The following is a 22,374-nucleotide window of genomic DNA, read 5'->3' as shown; positions in this document are numbered from 1 at the left end:
TGAAGTCTCTACTCTCCAAAGCTGGAGTTGGCATCTTACGATATCTCTGCCTCCATTTACATTCTTTGTCAAATTCATTATGTCTAATTATCTATTTTATTCCGCTATTTGTTCTTTATACTTGTGAAGGAATATTTGGATTTTAGACGTATTATTCATGTCGAAGGTTACTTAGAGAAGTGTGTATTTCTTGTATAAAAGTCATTGCAAACTCATCGGAGAAGTTGCAGTTGCCCGTAAATGACTAAAGTTTCTCTTATGCTTGCAATTTCTTCTTGTTTGGAAAAGAATCATGTTGAATCAAGTATATTTCTGGAGATACTGTACGAGACTGAGCATGATTTTATCAGATCATTGATCAATGGACCTGAGTACACAAAGATTGTGATGTTTTGTTTTTTGTTGGTAAAATACTTCCTTCTATAGTGGTGCTGTTAATGGTAAAATCTTGTCGTTCTTTTTTGACGTTTCTCTGTACTGGCGAAAGGTAGTAACTGTGAACGATTTAAGTATTACCTACAATTATATGTTCCTTCCTTGGATTCCCAGCTCTACTCTGAAGTTTGAGTTGTTAAATGCAATAGAAGTGCTCTTGCATTTTTGCAATAGTAGAAGAATTGGAGCGACTCTCACATTGATTATGAAGCATACAAGCCGACCATGTTTACGGGATGACCATTTTTAGGTCAATTCTAGAGAAAATGACATTTAACAATTCATTCCGGTATTTAATGCAGAATTATTGAAAATGAGGGTTCCATAAATGCGGAAAGGAACAACTATTTCTGGAAATCAGATAATAGACTGGTACACTAATCTACAAGAATCCTATGTACCAGCACTAAGGAAGAAGTTATGAATTGGACAAAGAGGAAAGGAACAACAACTTCTTCTTCTGTCCAAGTTAATTGGAAACAAATCAATAAATGCCATCTTCTGTTGAAACCATCAAATTAAAAGGAATGCATATACCAAAAAGGTCATGATGATACTAGATTAAACTGGAGAACTATAGGCAGCAGCTATACAAGGGGAAAGGAAAGGGTACAAAGACACCAAGTCACTACTTAGTTGATAAATTACATATGAATGCATGAAAAAAGAGCATACACTTCAACCATAAAAATTCAACTTTCACCTCCTCCATTGATGATGATTCAGTGACTTTGTTGAACCTTGAAAAAAATCCAGGAGATACTTCTCCAACTCATCTTCAGTATACTTTATGTGCTTGTCACTAATAGATTTCTTCACATGTCCAATAAATGGCCTGTAGGCATGAACAACCTTTAACGCGGTTGAAATTCTCAATTCTTCTCTAAGCTCAATATCTGGGATAGTCCATCCTGTCTGGTTCTTGTACACATCCTCAAAAGCAATACTGAAATTTCTGCATCTCTCCTTGAGAACTGTCTTTCCTGATTTCTCATAACCGGTAATCAAAGACAAGATAGGACTCCATGTTATTCTCTCGTACCTTTTTTCGTGCTGCACGTATCTTACAATACGGTTTTTTATCCACTCATCACCAAAACAAGTTCTAATTTTGGAGTTCTTGATTTTCTGAACCATGTAATGGATGTTGTTCATCAGAAAGATGTGCTTTAAGGAACCATCTTTATATAAATTGGACCTTTTGTCAAGGTTGGATTCAAGCATGGATGCTACTGACTGCAAGTGAAGAGCCAATGGACATGAGAATTCAGAAGAAACGTCGAGCCTGGCCATAGCATCAACAACGCCTTCCAAATTCTGTACCTCTCTGTCCTCAAGAAGGAACTTCAAGGTATCACAATATTCTGAAAGAAGCATGAAATAATTGATAACGTACTTGGTAAGAGGATGAACACCTCCTCCGTAGAAGGGAGTTGTTGAAGTGTTTGAAGCAATGTGATTCCCCAACTCCAGAAAGATTGCTTTTGCAGAATCTCCAAGATTTTTCAGGAGTTCATGGTACTCCATTTTAATGAAACTACCCTGATTTTCACAAAACAAAGCATCCACGTCTAGACAAAGATCTCTTAGAAGCTCAAACATATCAAGTAAACAAAAAAGGCGTTCTGGCCGAAGGGGGCCAATAGCTACAGCTTGGCCAAAATTTAAAAGACACAACATTGCATCCTTTGAAGCTTCAATGAAACAGTTTGAGCTAACAGATCCAAACTCACCTAGAAGTTGATCAAAGAGGTTTTTCTCACTAGGGAGATAGAATGCAATAACGTTCTTCGTTGCCTGGCGCCACTTCTTTATTCTGCAACTCAAACAAGTCCAATCCATTCTCAGCACATCTTCAATGCTGGTTTGTTGCATACAGAAAAGCCTTAAGTAGTCATTTAATGCATCTTTCCAGAATCTGATAAAGACCTGGCAAAATTCCTGATCGTAATGTGAAGCGAACATTACATCTGCAATAGACTTGACATGAGGAACAATATATGGATGAACCAAATCCATTATACATTCTTCTGATTCAGCTCCACTACTCTCCCTGCAAGAAGTTCCCACAACTGAATCATTTTCAGTTGAAACCATCGACTCCTCATCCACAACGAACTCTTCACACGAGTGGAATGACACATAATCATGCCCAAAACACAGCTTATTCTGTGCAAGAATGTTGATAACTTCTTCCTGCAGTTTTGCCATTGCCATTTGCAACACACTGTGAGCTTGATTAGCTAGTCTGTTTTGTTTCCCATTATGGTTTGGAGCCACGCTTTGCAAGGTCACCGTTATAGTTCGAACTTCTTCTACAGCGTGCAGGTACTCAAGAAGTTGTGAAGGACCAGCATCCCATATCTTCAAGAAATTCGACTGCAAAGTCAAGATCTTTACCTGAGCTGACTTGAACCTACCTTCAATCTCTCTGAGACTTGAGGTCTCATCCTCTTTTGCTTCAGTCATTGCAGCCAAGTGAATGTCAAGATCGGCTAGACTTCTTCTAACTTCAATGCTCAAGCTCGTGCTGGCTCGTAACGCCTTCACAAGGTGATGAGCTGCAGCAATTATGTGTTGTTCCCCATCAGGAACTGTGACCACTGATTTATCATCACCCATTTCCAGGCAAAAGGTACAACAGGTTGGGTTAAAGTCAAAGGCCTAAACTTTGGATGATCCTTCCTCCTGAATCTTGAAACTAACCTCAAGCTCTATTTTTCTGATGAAATAGGTAATCAAGAGGCCTCTCCGCCCCCTTTCTTTCTATATGTTTTCTGATTGGATCAGAAATTCAGAAACCAAGACTAGTAGCCAGAATATACCTCATAGATTAACATCAAGTCCTCAACAGCCCAAGAATTCTAATGAAATAGGACATGTTTCAGCAAAAAGACACCAACTTCAATGTTTACACAAAATTGGGATGTACTTCTCTTAAACCTTTTATACGGTCACTAACATTAAAAGATTAGAAGGCATCAGGGGACAAATTCCAGAAAACTAAGGCAAACATCCACAAATCACATGATTGCAACAATATAATAGAGTGTACACAGTACAAGACAATCATCTAGACATCAACTGCCAAATACTGTTAAATAGAATGTTAAAACAGCAACATGACAAACACAAAGTTTAAGTGCTAAAGATATGGACAAAAGGGATTAAACAGAGTGTCTAGATGAAGAAGCAAGAAAGTATATGAAACCTCAAGCCAAGATTGTGCTTGTTTCTTGGAGCTCTCTCATCAAATATCTTTTGAGTCAGGAAAAGAACAAAAAATATCTACAAAACATAGTAAAGTTACTAAGTTAGGGAGGATGAGATGATAAGATATCAAAAATAGAGTTTCTGAATAGAAAATTTACACTTTTACGCGTTTTGTTGGAAACGAATGGTCCTAAGAAAATAAGGACAAAAGGGCACATAGTGGGAGTATTAAGGATTGAGATTTTCCACTAAGAGAATGGGTTTATGAGAAAAGTACTAGAACAAGTACTTTCCACTAAATTACATGAATATGTTAGTAGTCAAAAATGAAGAATGAAACTTCCTTGGGATTTAATCTTTTGGAATATAAACTAAGCAAAAACAAATTCAGCGTACCTATTGGAATAAAACTTGACGCTATTTCTTTCTGCTTAAATAAAACCAGAATTTCTAATTAATATTCTTGGCAGTGCTCTGTCGCACACATGGTGCCTTTGACTATTGACTGGTGGAGTATTGAGAGACATGAAATATAATCCACCCACCGGACCGCGACCAATTAACGTTGATGTGTTAATGTTGTACCAGTCAGACTGACGTAGGTGCCTACGTGTACATGTTCCTCTCGCTTTTGTCAGCTTTTTACTTACCACGTAAGTAGTAGTATAAAATTTAGAGCAAAAGATATCGGCTTCTGAAAAAGAAAAAAGAAAAAAAAATAACAAGTTTGGACTTGTTTGTTTAATTATATTAGCGATTGTTTGGTTCAACGTATAAACAAAAATAACTTTAACTTAAAATTCTGTGTAAGTTATAATCCGATACCATTTTTGGTTGGTCGTACAAAAAAGTGGCGTTTAATTGACCTATTAAATTTTTTGCATTGCAAATGTCCGCATAAGTTATACAAAAATATTTAAAAAAAATTATATAATAAAACATGAAATAAAGACATACATTAGCAATATATGTAAAAGAGTTACTTCCTTAGGTGTTGACCCCACGCTACATCTCACAGACATGGCCGGATACAGTAAGAGCGAAGCAATGCCACGTGACATCACTTCGTCGTAAATTTTTGTTAAAGGTATTATATAAATAATCTACAAAATACCATGTAAGCTAGAAAAATCATTAATTGTGACACCTATCAAGCGCTTCTTGGCCGGTTGGTATAGTGCTTGATTTCTTTGGGCAAGGTGGCAGGATCGAACATGCCTTATGGGTTTTATATCCTCTCTTCTTCTTTTTGAGGATTTTGGCTAAAAATAAGGACAAGAATTTGATCCACTACTCGGAGAAGAATGCATCTCTTGGGATAGAGACCGGAGAGTGTTTCATTCATCGGCTTTAAACACTTCGGCTTTCATTGTATTTATTATTTTATGGGTCAATTAAGTTATTTTGTTACTTTTTCATTCTTTGATTCTTTCACTTTTTTGTTAGAACTTCTTAAAATAGTTTTATTTTATGAATGTACTATATAAATTATTTGGGGTTCTCAAATAGATATTTTACTTTATAGTTCAACTTAAATTTCAATAGATTATCCTAAATCATCTTTCAAATTTTAAAAATCAAATTCAAAATCTCAAAATTCATCTAACTTGGAAGAAAGAGCCAATGGTCGGAGCAACATCGACAAAGTGAAAGAGTTGATTTAAATTCCTTAAAGGTTGACCCTGAAAAAAGTTTGACAACTCAAAAATATTATTCAAATAACCATGATGCAATAAGAAGAGCATATCTTTAAAAAAGGTCTTTTCCGACCTCAAAATTATAATATTTCTCGAAAAAAATATATGATAAATTTGTTGCTTTGATCTTCAATGGTTTGTTAAGCATTATGGGTTGGAGTATAATGTAACCAAATATGTGACTTTTTGCTTCTATAATTACTTAATTCAGACTAAATGCATTAATCAAGCGGGAGAAAATGTATTTTCAAGTATAAGATATACACTCGAGCGGATACACCAAGGTTGAAGCACGATCGAAAAGGTAATTTTTTTCTTTCTTTAAATATGACATCGCTTAGAGAAAATTTTGCGTACGCCACTGCTTACAGACGCTTAAAGTTTTTTCTAAACTGGTGGTGTGTGAGTCTAGAGGTATTGGCGTATTGCGAGGAGTCAAATTAGAAATACTTATTTGTATATTGGTCAAAACTTATCTCTCATATGATCAAACCATGTTAACATTAAGTAGGCATTCACAGACCGCCATGTGTCATCACTATGATTTCAATAAAAACCCGCCCAAGGTCGAAGTGGTTCCTGAAGCGATGAAGGGTGCGGACGAAGAGTTAGCAAGGATCAAGGTTGGGAAGTCATCGCAGATCAAGGTCGAGGTCGAGCATCTTAGATAGAGTTATAACGGCTAGTTTTAGGATATGACATAAAAAAAAATATTCTAGTGGATAATCTCTATACCTGTATTATTAGAATTTTTAGGAATATGTTCCCTATAAATAGAAAAAGGCATAATGATAGGGGACATGAGATATTCATTTGTAAGAAAACACATTGACTTTATAGAAAGAATCAGACCATATTACAAGCATACGAAAATAACCTTTTTACTAAGATTCTTGTCTAACATTTCGACTTGATCCAAGAGCAACCTGAGTATTCCAAGGCTCATCAATCATTCATCATTGTCAGAAAGAATATCTGCAGATCCCACCCCTATTCGGGTGACTCACATATTTTTATTTACTTCAATACTATTCATTGTTATTTGTTATTAGTTAATGCTATCTTCCACCCTTTTGGATCATTGAATACTGTTATTATTGCTCGTATTTATTGTCACCCGACCAAATATACATATCATCTACCATAAAACCAATAATCTTGTCTTTTGGATATTATTATTAGCTAAGAATGACTCTATTTTACTTAAATTTATTTGGATGAGACCAGATCTAAATTTTTGGTTCAAATAATTTGGCGCCGTCTGTGGGGACTTTTTAACTAATGCTTTAGTTTCCTGTAGATTTACAACTCACGTGAGTCACTAACCTAACAAATCACAAGATCTTTCTCTTTCTATACACGTGCGGCAACCAACATGGTAGGTAACTAAGGAGATAAGACTAAAGTGACATGTGACTTCCCTGGCAATCTTATGAACTCTATCAACGAAAGTTGTGAAACGCTAGGCAATTACATGACACCCACTACCTCCCCCAGGCGCGAGAGGTCGCCTCTCCCCATTACAACATAACAAAACTAAATGGAAAAGGGGCCTCTACGTCCACAAGAGAGGGTACGTTGTCGGCCATGTTGACCGATACACTAGCAAGCGTGCTCAACAAACTTGTTCCATACACAACAACAGAGACCTCAAGAACCCATACAGTGCAACAAGCAGAAAAACAGGGCGACCAACCCGACCCTCCCACACCAGGTATGACTCACAATATTTCTAACAATGCAGGCAACAACGTCATCGTGGCTGTTCTAAAGAGGATGGAAGAAATGAAGAATGAAAATAAATCGCTCAGAGATCAAATGATAGAACACCAAGAACGAGTCGACAAGATACTGGGTGCCCCTAAGATAATGCCAAAGAGGGACGCTGGTAGATTCGTAGAACAACCGTATAGCGAGGGAGCAACCACGCATGCCATACCAAAGACCTTCAAAATGTTGTCGTATCTTAGGATATACGATGAAATGACTGACCCCAGATATCACGTGACTTATTATGCCGCCGCCGTTAAGGGCAACGACCTCACTAACGAACAAGTGTCCTCTATTTTGCTGAAGAAATTTGGCGAAACCCTTACGGGAGAGGCTTTAACATGGTACTCACAGCTACCGGCCCGATATATAGAAACCTTCGAGGAAATGGCCGATAAGTTCGTAACGGCACATGTTGGGGCCAAGAAAGCCGAAACAAGAGTAAATGACACCTTTATCATCAAACAGTCCTTGGGAGAGGGACTAAGGGACTTTCTCGCCCAATTCAACAGGGTAAGGATGACCCTACCGAACGTGTCCGAAGTGATGGCAGTCGCGGCCTTTCATAATGGGTTGAGTAGAGAGAGTTCAAGAGCGACCATAAATTTGTTGAGTCGGTTGATGAAGTATCCTCCAACCACTTGGGATGAAATCTATAATGCTTACTGTGCCGAAGTCTGAGTAGATGATAATGACCGTAACAGACCAACTCGACGTCTCATCTCAGTACAAGCTGAGCCTAGGAAATAACGAAGAGATAACGTAAGGAGAGATCACCCGATCTCACGACCGAACAGGGAACGACATCATACATACGTCAGGGGCCCCGCCAAGCCCTCTTTCTGATATGATGAATGCCTATCTAGGCCAAGGACGGGGACTCACCGAAGTAAGAGAGGTATGACCCCTTTATTGTCTACTCATACTTTTTGTGTGTCACCTACAGAAATAGTCTATGCCCTGATAAAACTCGAACGAAGGTGAAGTGGCCGCCAAAGATGAGGTCCGACCCAAGCACTAGAAAATCCTACGCCCTCTACGAATTTCACTAGGAACGCAGACACAAGACAGAAGGCTGCATCGCCCTCAGGCAAGATGTTGTGATCATGTTGCAACATGGACACCTCAAAGAGCTGATGAGCGACAAGGGGAAAAATAACCTCGCTAGAGGTCGTGAACACCAAGGCCCGCCAAAGCCGATGTCACCAGCTCACACCAACAACATGATCATCGGTGGAAGCGACGATTCCTCCATCAACGGCGTCAAATTCACTGCCACTCACAAGCTCAAAAAGGTCTATCACCTACGAACGGTATGACGAACTCGAAGAAAGTATCATCTTCGACAAGTCAAATGCCGACGGTTTGACTTTCCCTCACAATGATGCTCGCATCATTACTTTATGAATTTTATATACTGATGTCAAACGTATCATGTTAAACGACGGGAGTGGAGCGTGCATTAACCATCCCCAAATCTTCACCCAGATGATACTCGAGGATAAGATAGTGCCGCGCTGCATCACACTAACTGGTTTTAATAATGCAGTTGAATAGACATCGGGTGAAATTACACTCCCCGTCTTGGCCGGCGGCATAACTATAAAGACAACATTCCACATCATGGACCAGGCCACCGAATATAATTCCATAGTAGGACAACCATGGATACGTCACATAAGAGTTGTCTCCTACAGGTTATATCAAGTAGTCAAATTCCCAACACCTTGGGGGATATTCAGCATACGGGGAGAGCAATGTATGCCGTGGGAATTATACCGCATCGCCTCAGACAATACGACAATCCAATAGAAGAAAGACACGGAAAAGAGGCGTAGCAATCATCAGGGTCGAGGTCGATGCAAGAAAAGACCAGGGACATCATCATGGATCCCAAAATAGTTGAAATAGCGGACTCAACTATAGAGGACCTCAACCCTGTTCAATTAGACCCCAGCGAGTCCAGCAAAAAGGCCTACATCGGTTTCAAACTACGAGAACGAGGTAAATTTAATCAATTTTTAATAACTAATGCGGATTTGTTTGCCTCCAGCCATACAGATATGCCTGGCATCCCCAAGGAGACTTCCACACACAAATCAAACGTTGATCCATTCTATGCACAGTAAGGGATACCGGAGCAACTGACTACTAAGAAGCAAGTCCAAAAGTAGACTGGTTGAATCACCGCCCTATCGAGATTTATCTTGCGGTTGTCCGATAAACGTTATAGATTTTTTAGCGTACTCAAAAAGGATAACGGCCTTGAGTGGACACCCGAATGTGTACAAGCTCTACAACAGCTAAAGGCATATTTACCATCGAACTCGGGGAACATATCCTCGTCTATCTGGCCATCTCCCAAGTGGCAGTAAGTGTAGTATTGATCCGAGAAAGCAAAGGTATGCAATCTCCCATTTATGACATTAGCAAAACAACTGTCGATGCTGAGACGAGGTACCCATACCTCGAGAAACTGACCCCGACACTAGTCATAGCTTCACAAAAGCTTAGACCTTATTTCCAGTGCCACCCTATCTCGGTCGTTACCACCTTTCCTCTAAGCGGCATTTAACATAAACTCGAATTATCAGGGAGGCTGGCCAAGTGGGACATCAAGCTAAGCGAGCACGATATCACATGTCAACCGCGAACAACGATAAAGTAGCAAGTGTTCGTCGCCGACTTTAGCGCAAAGATAATGCTTGAGGTCGAGAAGGAAGTTATCCAAGCTTCTCTCTAAACACAAGATCTCTGGGTCCTATGCACAGACGGTGCATCCAATACTTCCAGATCCGGACTGGGACTCGTACTAAAGGTCCCTACCGGCAAAGTAATTCACCTGTCCATAAGATGCCCAAATATGACTAACGACGAGGCCCGAGTATGAGGCTGTAATTATAGGATTGAGACTAGCACTCAAGTATGGGGTGAGGCGGTTAAAGCTCCATTGTGATTCCCAGCTTGTAGTCAACCAAGTCACACAGACTTTCCAAATAAAAGAACAAAGATTGAAAAAGTATCATACCAAGACCTGCAAGCTGCTGCCCAAGTTCGACAAATGCCAGCTCTACCAGATCCCGCGCGCACAGAATATCGAAGTAGATGGCCTCGCCAAATTGACCGTAGTTACCAAAAGCATCATTACCAGAATAAAAAGTGTAGTCCACCTCCTCAACTCGATGCTAGACCAAATCGAGCTACGATATGTAAACTTAACTTGGGATTGGCGCAATCGTATTATCGCCTACTTGCAGGACGTCACACTCCCAAACGACAAAAAGGAAGCCAAAAAACTAAGAATGCAGCTAGCTAGATACAACCTCCTTCACCTCGACCTATACAAGAGGACATACGACAGCCCTTTGGCAAAGTGTTTGGGCCCAAACCAAACCCAGCGCATCCTCAAAAAAATCCATTGCGGTGTTCATTCCGGCAATCGAGCGCTTGTTAGGTGACTCATACATGCAGGATGCTACTGGCCCACCATGAAAAAAGACGTCTCAGAATTTGTGATGAAATGCAAACAATGTCAGAAATACCCCCCAATAATTCACCAAGCAGGTGAGCATATCCACTAAGTTACCTCACCATGGTCGTTCATCAAGAGGGGAATGGACATCGTGGGCCCCCTCCCAGCTGGGCGAGGTAATGTATGATTTCTTTTAGTTATAACTGACTATTTCTCTAAATTGGTGGAAGCATGAGCATTCGCCCAAATACGCGAATAAGAAGTAATCACCTTTATATGGAAAAATATCATATGTCGATTTGACCTACCCAAAGAGATCAGTTGCGACAACGTACCCCAGTTTACAGGAAAGAAAACTACCGAGTTCTTCGAGAAATGGCAGATTAAGAGGATACTTTTAACACCATATCACCCAGCGGGTAACGGGCAGGCAGAATCCTCCAACAAGTCCATATTAAACATCATGAAGAAGAGCTCGAATATGCTAAGGGACTGTGGCCGAAAATACTCTTAGAACTATTATGGGCATATAGATACACCCCGAAAACAAGCACAAGAGAGACACCATACTATATGGTTTATGGAACTGAAGCCGTCATACTGGTCGACGTCGGGGAACCCAGCCTATGGTACTCCCAGGAAATTAGTACTATTAACGACGAAAGTAGAAGGTAAGAACTCGACGAGATCGACGAACGAAGAGACATGGCGTACATAAAGATGGTCGCTCAAAAGCAGCAAGCGGAACAATATTACAACAATAAAGCAATGGTCCAGCCGCTCAAAGTCGGGGACTACGTACTCAAAGCCAAAACCCAAGCAAGTAGAGATCCACGAGAAGGCAAACTGGTAACAAACTGGGACGGTTCATACAAAATTACTGCCAAAACAAACAAGGGTTCATTCTAACTAGAGGCAATGGAAGGAAAACAATTACCAAATAATTGAAACATCAGCAACCTCAAATACTTTAACTTCTAAAAGGAAAAAACACCCCCAAGTCATACTCTTTTTGTCTCATTAGGGTTTTCTCAAGGAGGTTTTTAACGAGGCGGCGAAAGGGACATTTCAAATCGAAGTATGCGAATGAGGGAATGCTTTCTCTTTCATTACCCGACTCCTCAATACTCTCCAAGTCGAACAATAAAGGGACTAGATAGCCTGGGACTAAGACTGGAATGCCAGCTAATGCCCAAAGTTTGTAACTTTCTCCAATCATGTAATCAGAGCAACAACGTCAAAGTAATAAAAACTTACGTTTATCAAAATCGCCTTAACAAAAGGTTAAGTTCGACCCAGCTCGAATAATACCTATCGGCCCTCGGCTACACCTTAACAAAAGGTTAAGTTGGAACCAACTAGAACAACACCTATCGGTCCTTGGCCATACCTTAATGAAAGGTTAAGTTTGACCCAGCTCGAACAATACCTATCGGCCCTCGGCCTCACCTTAGTAATAGGTTAATTTCGACCCAACTCGAACAACACATATTAGCCCCAAATTGCCTTAACAAAAGGTTAAGTTCGACCCAACTCGAACAACATCTAGAGACCCTCAACCATACCTTAAGGAAAGGTTAAGTTTGACCCAGCTCAAACAACATCTATCGGCCCTAGGCCGCACCTTAATAAAAGGTCAAGTTCGGCCCAACTTGAACAACACCTACATTTAACAAAAGGTTAAACTTCGACCATGTTTGAACAACACATGTCATCCCTCGACTACGATGTAACAAGAGGATAAAATTTGACCAAATTCAAATGACACTTATCGGCCCTCGACCATATTTCGATAGAAGGTTAAACTTAACCAAACGAGAAGCTAAGTCCAACCAAGTTCAAACTTAACCGATCTATCCTCAAACATGGACAAAGGGGTGATTCAACCCACAACTATTCAACCCAAAGAAAACGACTAGTTAAAGGACGACAACAAAAGTTTGAAGGAGCAAAACACGCAAAGCATAAGAACAAATCACGGCAAATAAGAAAGGCTTAAATGAAAGCAAACTATAGTCAAAGGTTTCTTAAAAAGGCTCTTAAAGACGCCAACAAAAATAAACAAAATTATAAAAAACAAACTACTATTGGCCATCGCCATCACGACCCACAACATCATCATCGGTCTGGTCTTCAACGCCGTCACCGCCCCAATCTTCTGCGTCCTCTCCCTCATCGCCCGGAGGGTAAATAGAATTGTACCATACCTCATCCTCAAGGTGATCTATAGCATGCTCCCCATTCTCATCCTCTTTGTCAGGGCGAGGCGTAGCCGGGTCGTAGCCACAAGCAACCCGAGCCTTGGCCCGAGCATCCTCAAAGTTTGCGGCAGGAATGGAACCCACCACGTGTAACTTACGAAGCACATCCAGTCGAGCCTTGGCATGAATTCATTCTTCATGCAGCTCACAGGGGATGTTGGGGAAGCCAGAAGTCGTAGATGAAGAAGGTCGTGCAAGAAAGTTTGGCCCTCTCAGCCTCCAGAGCAGCAACTCGATCATAGAGATCGGAGGTATCTTTTTCCAACTCCCCAATCCTTTCATCAAGCCTTTCTTCTTTAGCCTTCGCCCTCAACATATTATTTTCTCGCTCAGAACAAAGGGTCCAGTTGGCCAATTCAAGGAACTTCACCTTACTCCGAGCCTCCGATCAAGCAAACTCTGCCTTATCAAGCTCCTCTTGCTTATCGATGACCTCACCGCTGAGAGCCTCCGCCTTGAACTGGCACTCTTTAAGTTGGCCTCGCAGCTGGACCACTTGGGCTTAGAGATCATTGCATTAGGTGTCTACACCGCTACTAAGCTCAAGCTCCTCCTCTTTGCTCCTCAACGTCCCTTAAAGGACGCTACATTTCTCTACAACCCGCATCAGCTCTTCGTCCCTCCTCTTTAAGTCCTCCCTCAGGACCCGCACATTGCCGCCTTCGTGAAACCGATACCAGAGCTCCCGATTGTTTAACCCAAAAAATAAATTTCTCGATCAAAGTCAATATCAAGAAGGAATCAGGTTACTGATAACCAAAATTACTTCACTTTCTTAGAATGAAGAATAAAAAGAATAATGGAAATAGTAGATAAGGAAAAAGAACTCAAAATAGATTGATAATCACTCTCAGAGTAAGTAAAAGAACAATTGCATATATCGACCAAGATTTTAGATACCAATACAAATGAGGATCAGACCCTTATATAATGGTACATAATTATAACGGTTTTCCTACTTAATTCTGGCTTGTTAATGGTATTAATTGCTTTGATTACCCGTTACTATATATAATTGTAACGACAACATTAATGACTAAAGATTCTTCATAATCACGATCAATGCAGATTTCCCTTCCTTATTTCTAAGAGTTTAATGAACCTTCCCTCTTTATGGTCTTCATTCATTTCATACCTATTTCTTCTTTTCCAGCTATTAAGTCTGGTACCTCTCCTGGCAAAATACCGGGGGTTATTCCGCTCGTGCCTTTTAATTTTTCTAAGTTACTTAACTAGATTTGCCACTTGTCACTTTGTTGATGATCCACGTGTCATGCTTTTTTTCACCAATACATATAGTCTCCCTACTTTCTGAATATTCGCAATTAAATATTCAGGAATTGTTATTTTATGGCGGGAATTTCTTGCTGCCTTTTCCTGATTATCATAATTCCTTCTTCATAATCGCTGAGACATACGTCATGTCCATTTAATGTTCAGGACACGTGTCCTGTTATAATTGGATATGCAGTTTGCCACAGTCACAAAGTGATGGTTCTATGATGACAATTCATAATGACCAACTCTTATGATGGTTGCTTTTTCCTATAAATACTTCATCATACTCAATTTCAAAAGTCCCTTTCTGATAGCATTCTAGGAAGCTCAACTCTATGCAAGGATAAGGATGTCAAGCTAAAGAGTTACAAAACAATGCCATTAGACGTCAAGTGCAAATAAAGAAGTTGTTAATTGGGAAGAAAAGCTCAATGATAAAGGATGTGAATTGGATAGGTGATAGCATCAAGGACACATAGAGTTTTGGAAGCACCAAGAAATCTAATTACGAGATCTCAAGCTAAAGAGTTGTAGACTGAGGTTGCCGAACTTCAATGTCAAATAAAGAAGTTTTTATTGTAGAGGAAGAGCTCAATCCCAAAGGAGATGAATTGTCCAAGTTTTACAATTATTTGGTGGCCCAAATTGAAGTCCAAGAGGAGGAATATTGGGTCGCCAAGTCAGCCCTTGAAGTTCACCAAAAGGGCTCAAAATGAGCTTAAAAGAGGTCCAAAGGGGGGTACTTCAAAAGGAGCCCAATTGGAGTCCAAACCAATGGCCCAAACTAGTAGCTTTAAAGTCCAAATCTGCCCCAAAGGGATTTGGCCGCCCACCCTCTTATATTTTTGTATCTTTTATTCCTAGCAACCACCCTACCTAATTTCGATGAGTTTTGTTACCCCTTAGTAGCCCCTACCTAATTTTGATGACTTTTGTTACCCCTTAGCAATCACCCTACCTAATTTTAAGGACTTTTACTCCTATAAATAAGGATTTCTTCTCATTCATTAGGCAATGGATTATTGATTAAGAATATCATACTTTGAGAGTTCTTTTGAACCTTTGCTACTTATGCTTTGAGATTTATCTTTCAGCCTTTACTTGTTCATAGTTCAAGGTAGTAAGATTACTTCTCTATAGTGATATCTTTGATTCCCTTGTGGTATTCTTAGAAGGCGATTAATACTAGTTATTGATTGTTGTCTTAAGTTACTCGTAAAGCGGTCAAGATCCGAATCTATTATTTTGATTTATTTTTAAGTAAAGGCATTTGATTTCTTCAATAAATCAAGACGTTGTTGCTTGGATCTTGGAGGCTATAGAACTTGTGTTCTTGAAAGTTCCTGGAATTCTTTCCTTGAATTTTTCCATATCCTTTATTTTCTATACTTTAATTCAATTTGTTCAATTCCTTATTGTTATTAATTCCGCATTTACTTCTCAAATTCTTCCTCTAGTTTGGATCCCCGACCTTTTTGTTATCACTTTCTTCTTTCTTGCATTCATCTCCCTAACTTATTTTGTAGTTCTTCACCTTCTTCATATGTTTCATCCATTAAAGATGTCATCTCTCTCATCGAATTCTTCTTCATCATTAGACCCACGTAAAATGGCGATCGTTGATGAACTTCCTCCCTATATAGCCCTAATAGAAGTAGGAGAGGTGGTAGACTGCGTAGTTTAGGTTCATTGACAACTCATAATTCTACCCCTCAAAGCAGTACCACTAAGCCATCGTCTTCTAGGGCCGAGACACCCATAACGCCTATATATTCTTCTAGAGAAAAAGATGAGAACGAACCCATGTGAGAGCCTGCTATTTCTGAGATTGTCCCACAAGAATTTTCTTTTGCATCAGATTGTTAAGCTATGAAAAAAAAAGTTTTGTCCATAGCTTCTCTTAACCCTGATGATCATTACCCTAGCTTAATTACCCCATGCCTGCTTTCCTTGGCTCGACGTGAATGCCATTGAAAACCTGATTTTCCAGTGATGACTCCTAGTGATAACCAAAGAATCACCTCCTATCATTTAGGTTATTGTTTTGTTTACACATATACTTTTACTTTAGGTTTTAATCCTCCTATTGATCTTGTGATAATTGATTTTTGTAGCTTCTTCAATGTTTACCTTGGTCAAATAGGTACCATCGTGTGGAGGGCAGTTGCTTGCCTTCATTACTTATCGGGTATAGTTTTTGCCCCTTTTACCTTCCGTTATTTGCTCCACTTATATTCTCTGAAACTCTATCGTGAATTGTCCTTTCCCTTGTGGCTAGAAGTAAAATAATTTTAGTTGGTCCTAAGGATGATCATGACCATGGTTGGTATGCTAGATTTGTTGCCGCCTGTCACGACCCAATTTCTCCTATAGGCTGTGATGGCACCCAACGTTACCGCTAGGCAATCCAACGGTGAACTAGTCATGTATTTATTCCTTTTTAATAATTTCAAAGTAGTTAATTTTTATTTATTAAGTAGTTGAGAAGTGAAAAATTATAGTAAATTAAATCGTAAACTAATGAAAGAGAAAATACAGTGAAATAAATACTCAAAACCATAAAGTGTCTACTAGTTTATTCCCAAGACCATGTGTCACAAGTGTATGAGAAACTAGTAGGATATACAAAACACCTATGCTACTATCTGAAATAAGATAGACATAAAGTAAATACAAAAGAGAGACGTGGGTGCTGCAGAACAGACTCAGAGAGAAGCTCACCACTATGCCTCAGGGTAACGGGGATGCGCGCTTGAATGAATGCCAAATGCACCTGCCTCATATCCTGCACGATTAGTGCCTAAGTGTAGCGTGAGTACACAAACAACATGTACCCAGTAAGTATCCAGTATAACCTCGAAGAAGTAGTGGCGAGGGGTCGACATAGACACTTACCATGGGCCAACAAATAAAATACAGAAATTCTAAATAGGCATGGAATACGTGAATAATAATAATAACACAATAGCAAGCACTAAATAAATAATTCTTTAACTGATAGTAAATTTAAAAATATCCATCTGACACGTACTAACTCCAACAGTTTCGGGCCAATAAATAAACTATAACCTCTCAAGTCATAAATATAATATCAAGTGTAATTGGGCTCCGAGCTTTATCACGCACGATTCATGCCGAGGTCGTACAAACTGATCTAGAATAATGTGCACATTGTCGAGGGTCAAACGACACGAACCATAGATGCATATGTTATATTACCGAGGTGTTCGGCCCACTCCACAAGAAGAGAGAATATTCTACGAACATCCGATTTAAAAGCTATCACAAGACTGATACACAAGGAAGCACAATTTCTATTGACGGTCAAGTAACCCGCCAAAACTCAAAGTAAGTGAAATTCGGTCTTTACGAATCCTTTATCAAGTTTTAATATAAGTTAAGCACTTAAATTAACAAGTAGAGTGCAAACAATACAATTATTTCATGTCCTAAAACTACCCGAACTTAAGCATAATTTGTAGCTACGTACGAACTCTCGTCATCTCATATGTACGTAGCCCCTACAATTAGAAGCAAATAGTAATTTAAAATATCTATGGGGTAAAATTCTTCTTACAAGGTTAGGCAAGGGACTTACAATAACAACAACAACAACGACCCACTGAAATCCCACTAGTGGGGTCTGGGGTTAGGCAAGAGACTTACCTCGTCCCAAAACTCACTTTCCGACCCACAAATTCACTCTAAAGCCTCAACTTGGTGCAGAACAATCCGAAGCTAGCCAAATAATATAAATTAATCAATGTGCACTTACAAGTTCATAATTTAGCTATTAGAGTAACTACCCAACCAAAATTGGAAGATTCTTAAAATTTACCCTCGGGCCCACGTACCCGGATTGCAGAAATTTTTAAAGATAAATGCTACCCATAACCTCAAGAACTCAAATATATAATTTCTACCCAATTCCATAATCATTTTCGTGGTTAAATCCCATTTTTATCAAAACATAGGTTTATAAATAAACTCCCAAAATTTCCATATTTTACCCGTTATAATCTACCCATAATCGATGTATTTAACTCATATCATTTAGAAATTACTTACCACAAAGTTCTAGGTGAAATCCCCTCTTCAAAGAGCTCTAAATCTGACCAACAAGCGAGATGATAAAGAAAATGAGCCTAAGTCTCGATTTTTAAAACAAACTACCCGGGCATTTCTTCTTCGCGATCGCGAAAAAGTCATTGCGATCGCTAAGGCAAGTTGCCCAGAGCCAACGAAAAAGGTCAATGCGAACGTGAGGACCCACACGTAAACACAAGGTCTAGCTCACGAACGTGAAGAGGAACGGACTTACCCCTTTCCTCCCAAGCCTTTCTCCTTACGCGGATGCAGGCCCCTTCATGCGAACGCGAAGGCCACATGTCCTAGACCTTCGCGAATGCGGGCAAGGGTCGCGAATGCGTAGAGAAAATCTCAGCCCCTCATATTTTCCTTCTTTGTGAATAGCCCTCGTGATCGCGAAGAAGGAAAGCAGAACCAACACACCAGATTTTTGGGATTTAGCTCCGGGCGGTCCGAAACTCACCCGATCTACTTGGGGACCCGTCTAAATGTACCACCAAGTCCATAACCTTAATACAAATATACTCGAACTCTTGAAATACGTAAAATAATATCGAAACTAAGAATCGCACCCCAAAACCAGATTGAATCAACTTATGAACTTCAAACTCCTCAACTAGCTCCTAACGCGTCGAAACATACTTAGACTACTCGGAATGACCTCAAATTTTACGTACAAGTCATAAATCACCATACAGAACTATTACCAGGCTCGTAATTCCAAACAGATCTTGGTAACACCAAAACCTACTCCAAACCAAACTTAAAGAACTTGAAAACCTTCAATGCACCAACTTTCAATAATAAGCGCCGAAACGCTCCCGGGTCATCCGAAACCCGATTCGAACATACACCCATGTCCAAAATTATCATACGAACCTATTGGACTATCAAATTCCAATCCCAATTCCAAGGTTGTTTACTCAAAATGTTGGCTCAAGTCAAACTTAACCATTATAAGCCACTATTAAGAAACTAAGTGTTCCGATTTAAACTCGAAGCTTTCCAAACTCGAACTAACCATCCTTGCAAGTTATAAAATAGTAAAAGCACATACTGGGAGTCTTAATTAGGGGAACAAGGATCTAGAAATCAAAATGACTGGTCGAATTATTACACTGCCCCTACTCGTGAGTTAATGGGTGATGAAAACATGCATTTCCCTGAAAAATGGAACTTTGCACGTAAGTGTTTTTCCTTATATTTTTTCATCAATCATGGAATTTTTTGAAGAAATCATGACTTTCGCACTTGGGTAGAAAAAATGTTGACCGTCGCTCCCATGGATAAGAAATCTTGGAAATTTCTTTCACAAAAATTTGATGGAAAGTGAATACTCACGGTAAATTTTTATTCCTATGGCTTCACTTCTCTTTTTTTGTTCCTTTATTTTGATGCATATACATTTTTCCCCTTTTTTTAGGGTTTGCCATTCATGGCATCATCCATGTTTTTGTTCCCTCCGCAAGGCTTTCTGTAAGCTCTGCACAAGAACATATTTTAAGTGTGTCTTCTTCCAAGAGGAAAACTGTTGAAGCCTGTGGATCTAAAGATGAAGAGGATACCGGAGATGGTTCCTTGGTGAGGAAATCACGAATCAGAAGGCGCGTAGTTTCAGATGATGAAACCCATGTCTCTCAAGATCCCCTTCCAAGTTTAATTCCCTTTAGTCTCATTGATGATCCAGAGAATGTCCATTTGGATATTTCTAATGAAGATGTTGGTACTCTTGATAACCCCCCCCCCCTCCCCCCCGCTTCCAAGTCCCATTGATAGGTTCTTTGCCCATAGGTTTGAGGGTGAAGAATAATTTGGTCCCATCTCAGAAGAGCCACTACTTGCCTCTCTTCCGATGATGTCAGTTTCTCCTGTTGTTAACCCAGTTGTTTCTCCACCTTCTCATGAAGAAGCTGAGCCTTCTAGCGGTAGACGGAGTATGAAGAAAGTTCTAATTGAAGTTCCCGATGGTGGGAATCTGTTGAATAAGTCTAGAGAAGTTGTTGTGTGGTTAAAACCATTTCTTGGTCCCGTGGAAAGAAAAAAGCTCGAGGCTCGCAGTTCCTTGACCCTGATGAATGACATCATCCATTCTTCCCTCAAAGTATATTCTTACTCTTTTTACTTTCATCTCCTTCTTTTTCATGTTCATAACTTCCCTTCTTTTGTCTTTTTATAGATCAATTTGACAGTTGCAGAGCTTATGAGAGGGATTTCTTGGATATATCAACAGGTGATTGAGTTGCGTACCGAGGCTGATAATTGGAAAGAGTAATTCGAAGGCCTTCAACTAGAGAAAGACATTCTTGATGAGGAGAAATAAACTTTAAATAAATAATTGAGGACAATCACTGCCGAGCTAGTAGTTTTAAAAGCTTCTTCTAATCAAGTTGAAAAAGACAAGGACAGATTAGAATCCTTCTTCGCTGAACAACATTCCAAGGCAACTCAAGAAATAAGAAGCTTGAAAGAGCTTCTTAACCAAAAAGAGGTATATGTATGTGATCTAGTACAAATGCTCACCCAAGATCAAGAAGACCTACGTGCCTCAACGGACAAGATTTAGTTCCTTGAGAGTTCTCTTACTCCTTTAAAGGCATCTTATGAAGCTTCTGAAGTAGAAAAATAAGATTTGAAAGTTGAAATTGAGCAATGGGAGAACGATTATGAGGTCCTTGAACACAAGTTAACATTTGATGTTAGTTGGGCTTTCTTGAACACTCGTTTTGAGACTCTAACTGAAGCTAGCCAGGAGGGTTTTGGCCTTAACGCTAAGATTGCAAAAGCTAAAGAGACAACTGAACAGACTCAACAACGTCAAAGCTTCTCAACACCTGAGGATGAAGGTTCCAAAGGTAATAGTGATGGACTTATTCCTAGTGAACTTGATGGTCAACTCTCGTCTTCTCAAGTAACTCCTTTTCCTCCCGTGGATGATGCTCTCTAGTCTTTTTTTCCCTGGTTTTTGTGGAAGTAGTTTGATTTTGCTTTGGTTTTTGTTGGAACTTTTTTTGTTTTTCATTTCTTGCTAATTTTGGAAAGACACCCCCCCCCCCCCTGTTTTGGGGGTAATGATATAAATATCCTTTTGCTACCTATTATGCTTTATGCTCTTTGAATTTTTGAGCTTATACTTACATTAAAAATTCTCTAGTAAACTGCGTCTTCCATATGCACTAGTTTTTATAAAAGAGGGCCCGTTTATATTAAGAATACTGATTAAGATGACGTCTCATCTTCATATTGGTGCAAAGATATGAAACATGAAGTAAATTTGAGGAAGGCTTATTTTGTTTGAACTTTCAAATAAATAATCTTATACAACATTCTCGTAACTGCTTTCTTTGTAGCTGGTTTACAAATACGGGTGTATTTTTCCGAGATTAAATCTATGGCCTTAACCTAGAAACTCGTGGGAATATTTTGTAGGTTCTTTAACTCTTTACTCCCATTTTTTCCGCGAACTTGAACGCCAATATTTGCTTCAAGGGTCACGCAAGGTTTTAACTATGGCTAAACTATATTTTTTTTGGTATACATCGTCTTTCCTAGCGTATCCTTGCATATGCATAGTCCCCCTGGTGTTTGAGTATTGAAGCATGAAATCTCGAACACTAGACCAGCTCCTTACATTTGGTCTGTTTCCTGCAAAATAGAAATACACACGGGACTCGGAGGTAATTTCTTAGATGATGACTGCATAACCCTTCTGCCATCAGAAATGTTGTAACCTAGACCGGGAATAATTAAGTATTTTGCGTATCTTTTGGGTCTAATATCATCATTTGGTACGGGCCAGTTTTTTTCTATTATCTATAATGGTTAGTAAAACTTAAATGAACAAAATAAAATTGAACTTGAATAATACCTGACAGTGGATATTAACCTTATTTAGAAGTAATACTTCTTCAAATGGACTGCATTCCAATATGATGGTAACACCTTGCCGTCCATGATTTCCAATTCGTATGCTCATTTTCCAGCAATGCTTTTAACTCTATATAGGCCTTCCCAATTTGGACTCAACTTTGCTTCGTTTGCTGCTTTTGTTGACCGAAATACCTTTTTGAGGACAAAGTCCCCAATTTTGAAGTACCTTAGGTTTGCCTTCCTATTATAATATCATTCAATCATCTGCTTTTGAGCAGCTATCCGAATTAGT

General features: G+C 39.4%; 1 protein-coding gene across 2 annotated transcripts; it reads right to left on the bottom strand.

Moving 5' to 3' along the window:
- Positions 1 to 872: 872 nt before the first annotated feature.
- LOC104091411 (exocyst complex component EXO70E2-like) lies at positions 873 to 4,061 on the bottom strand. Of its 2 annotated transcripts, none has more exons than XM_033654862.2 (2): positions 4,045 to 4,061; positions 873 to 3,723 (listed from the first exon to the last, which is right to left on the bottom strand). In XM_033654862.2, exon 2 carries the CDS (start codon positions 3,055 to 3,057, stop codon positions 1,135 to 1,137), a length of 1,923 nt encoding a protein of 640 aa, XP_033510753.1. In that variant the 5' UTR covers positions 3,058 to 3,723; positions 4,045 to 4,061; the 3' UTR covers positions 873 to 1,134. The 2 variants fall into 2 exon arrangements, with proteins under 2 accessions (XP_033510753.1, XP_009595031.1); XM_009596736.4 differs by lacking the exon at positions 4,045 to 4,061 and adding an exon at positions 3,807 to 4,028.
- Positions 4,062 to 22,374: the final 18,313 nt, after the last annotated feature.

Source organism: Nicotiana tomentosiformis, chromosome 3 (assembly GCF_000390325.3).
Source record: "Nicotiana tomentosiformis chromosome 3, ASM39032v3, whole genome shotgun sequence".
Taxonomy (NCBI): Eukaryota; Viridiplantae; Streptophyta; class Magnoliopsida; order Solanales; family Solanaceae; genus Nicotiana; species Nicotiana tomentosiformis.
The sequence above is the reverse complement of the archived record's forward strand: the minus strand, read 5'-3'. Positions and strand labels throughout refer to the sequence as shown.

What these genes read in the sequence shown, in the direction of transcription:
- LOC104091411 (XM_033654862.2), bottom strand. Translation starts at nt 3,057, where the DNA reads ATGGGTGATGATAAATCAGTGGTCACAGTTCCTGATGGGGAACAACAC.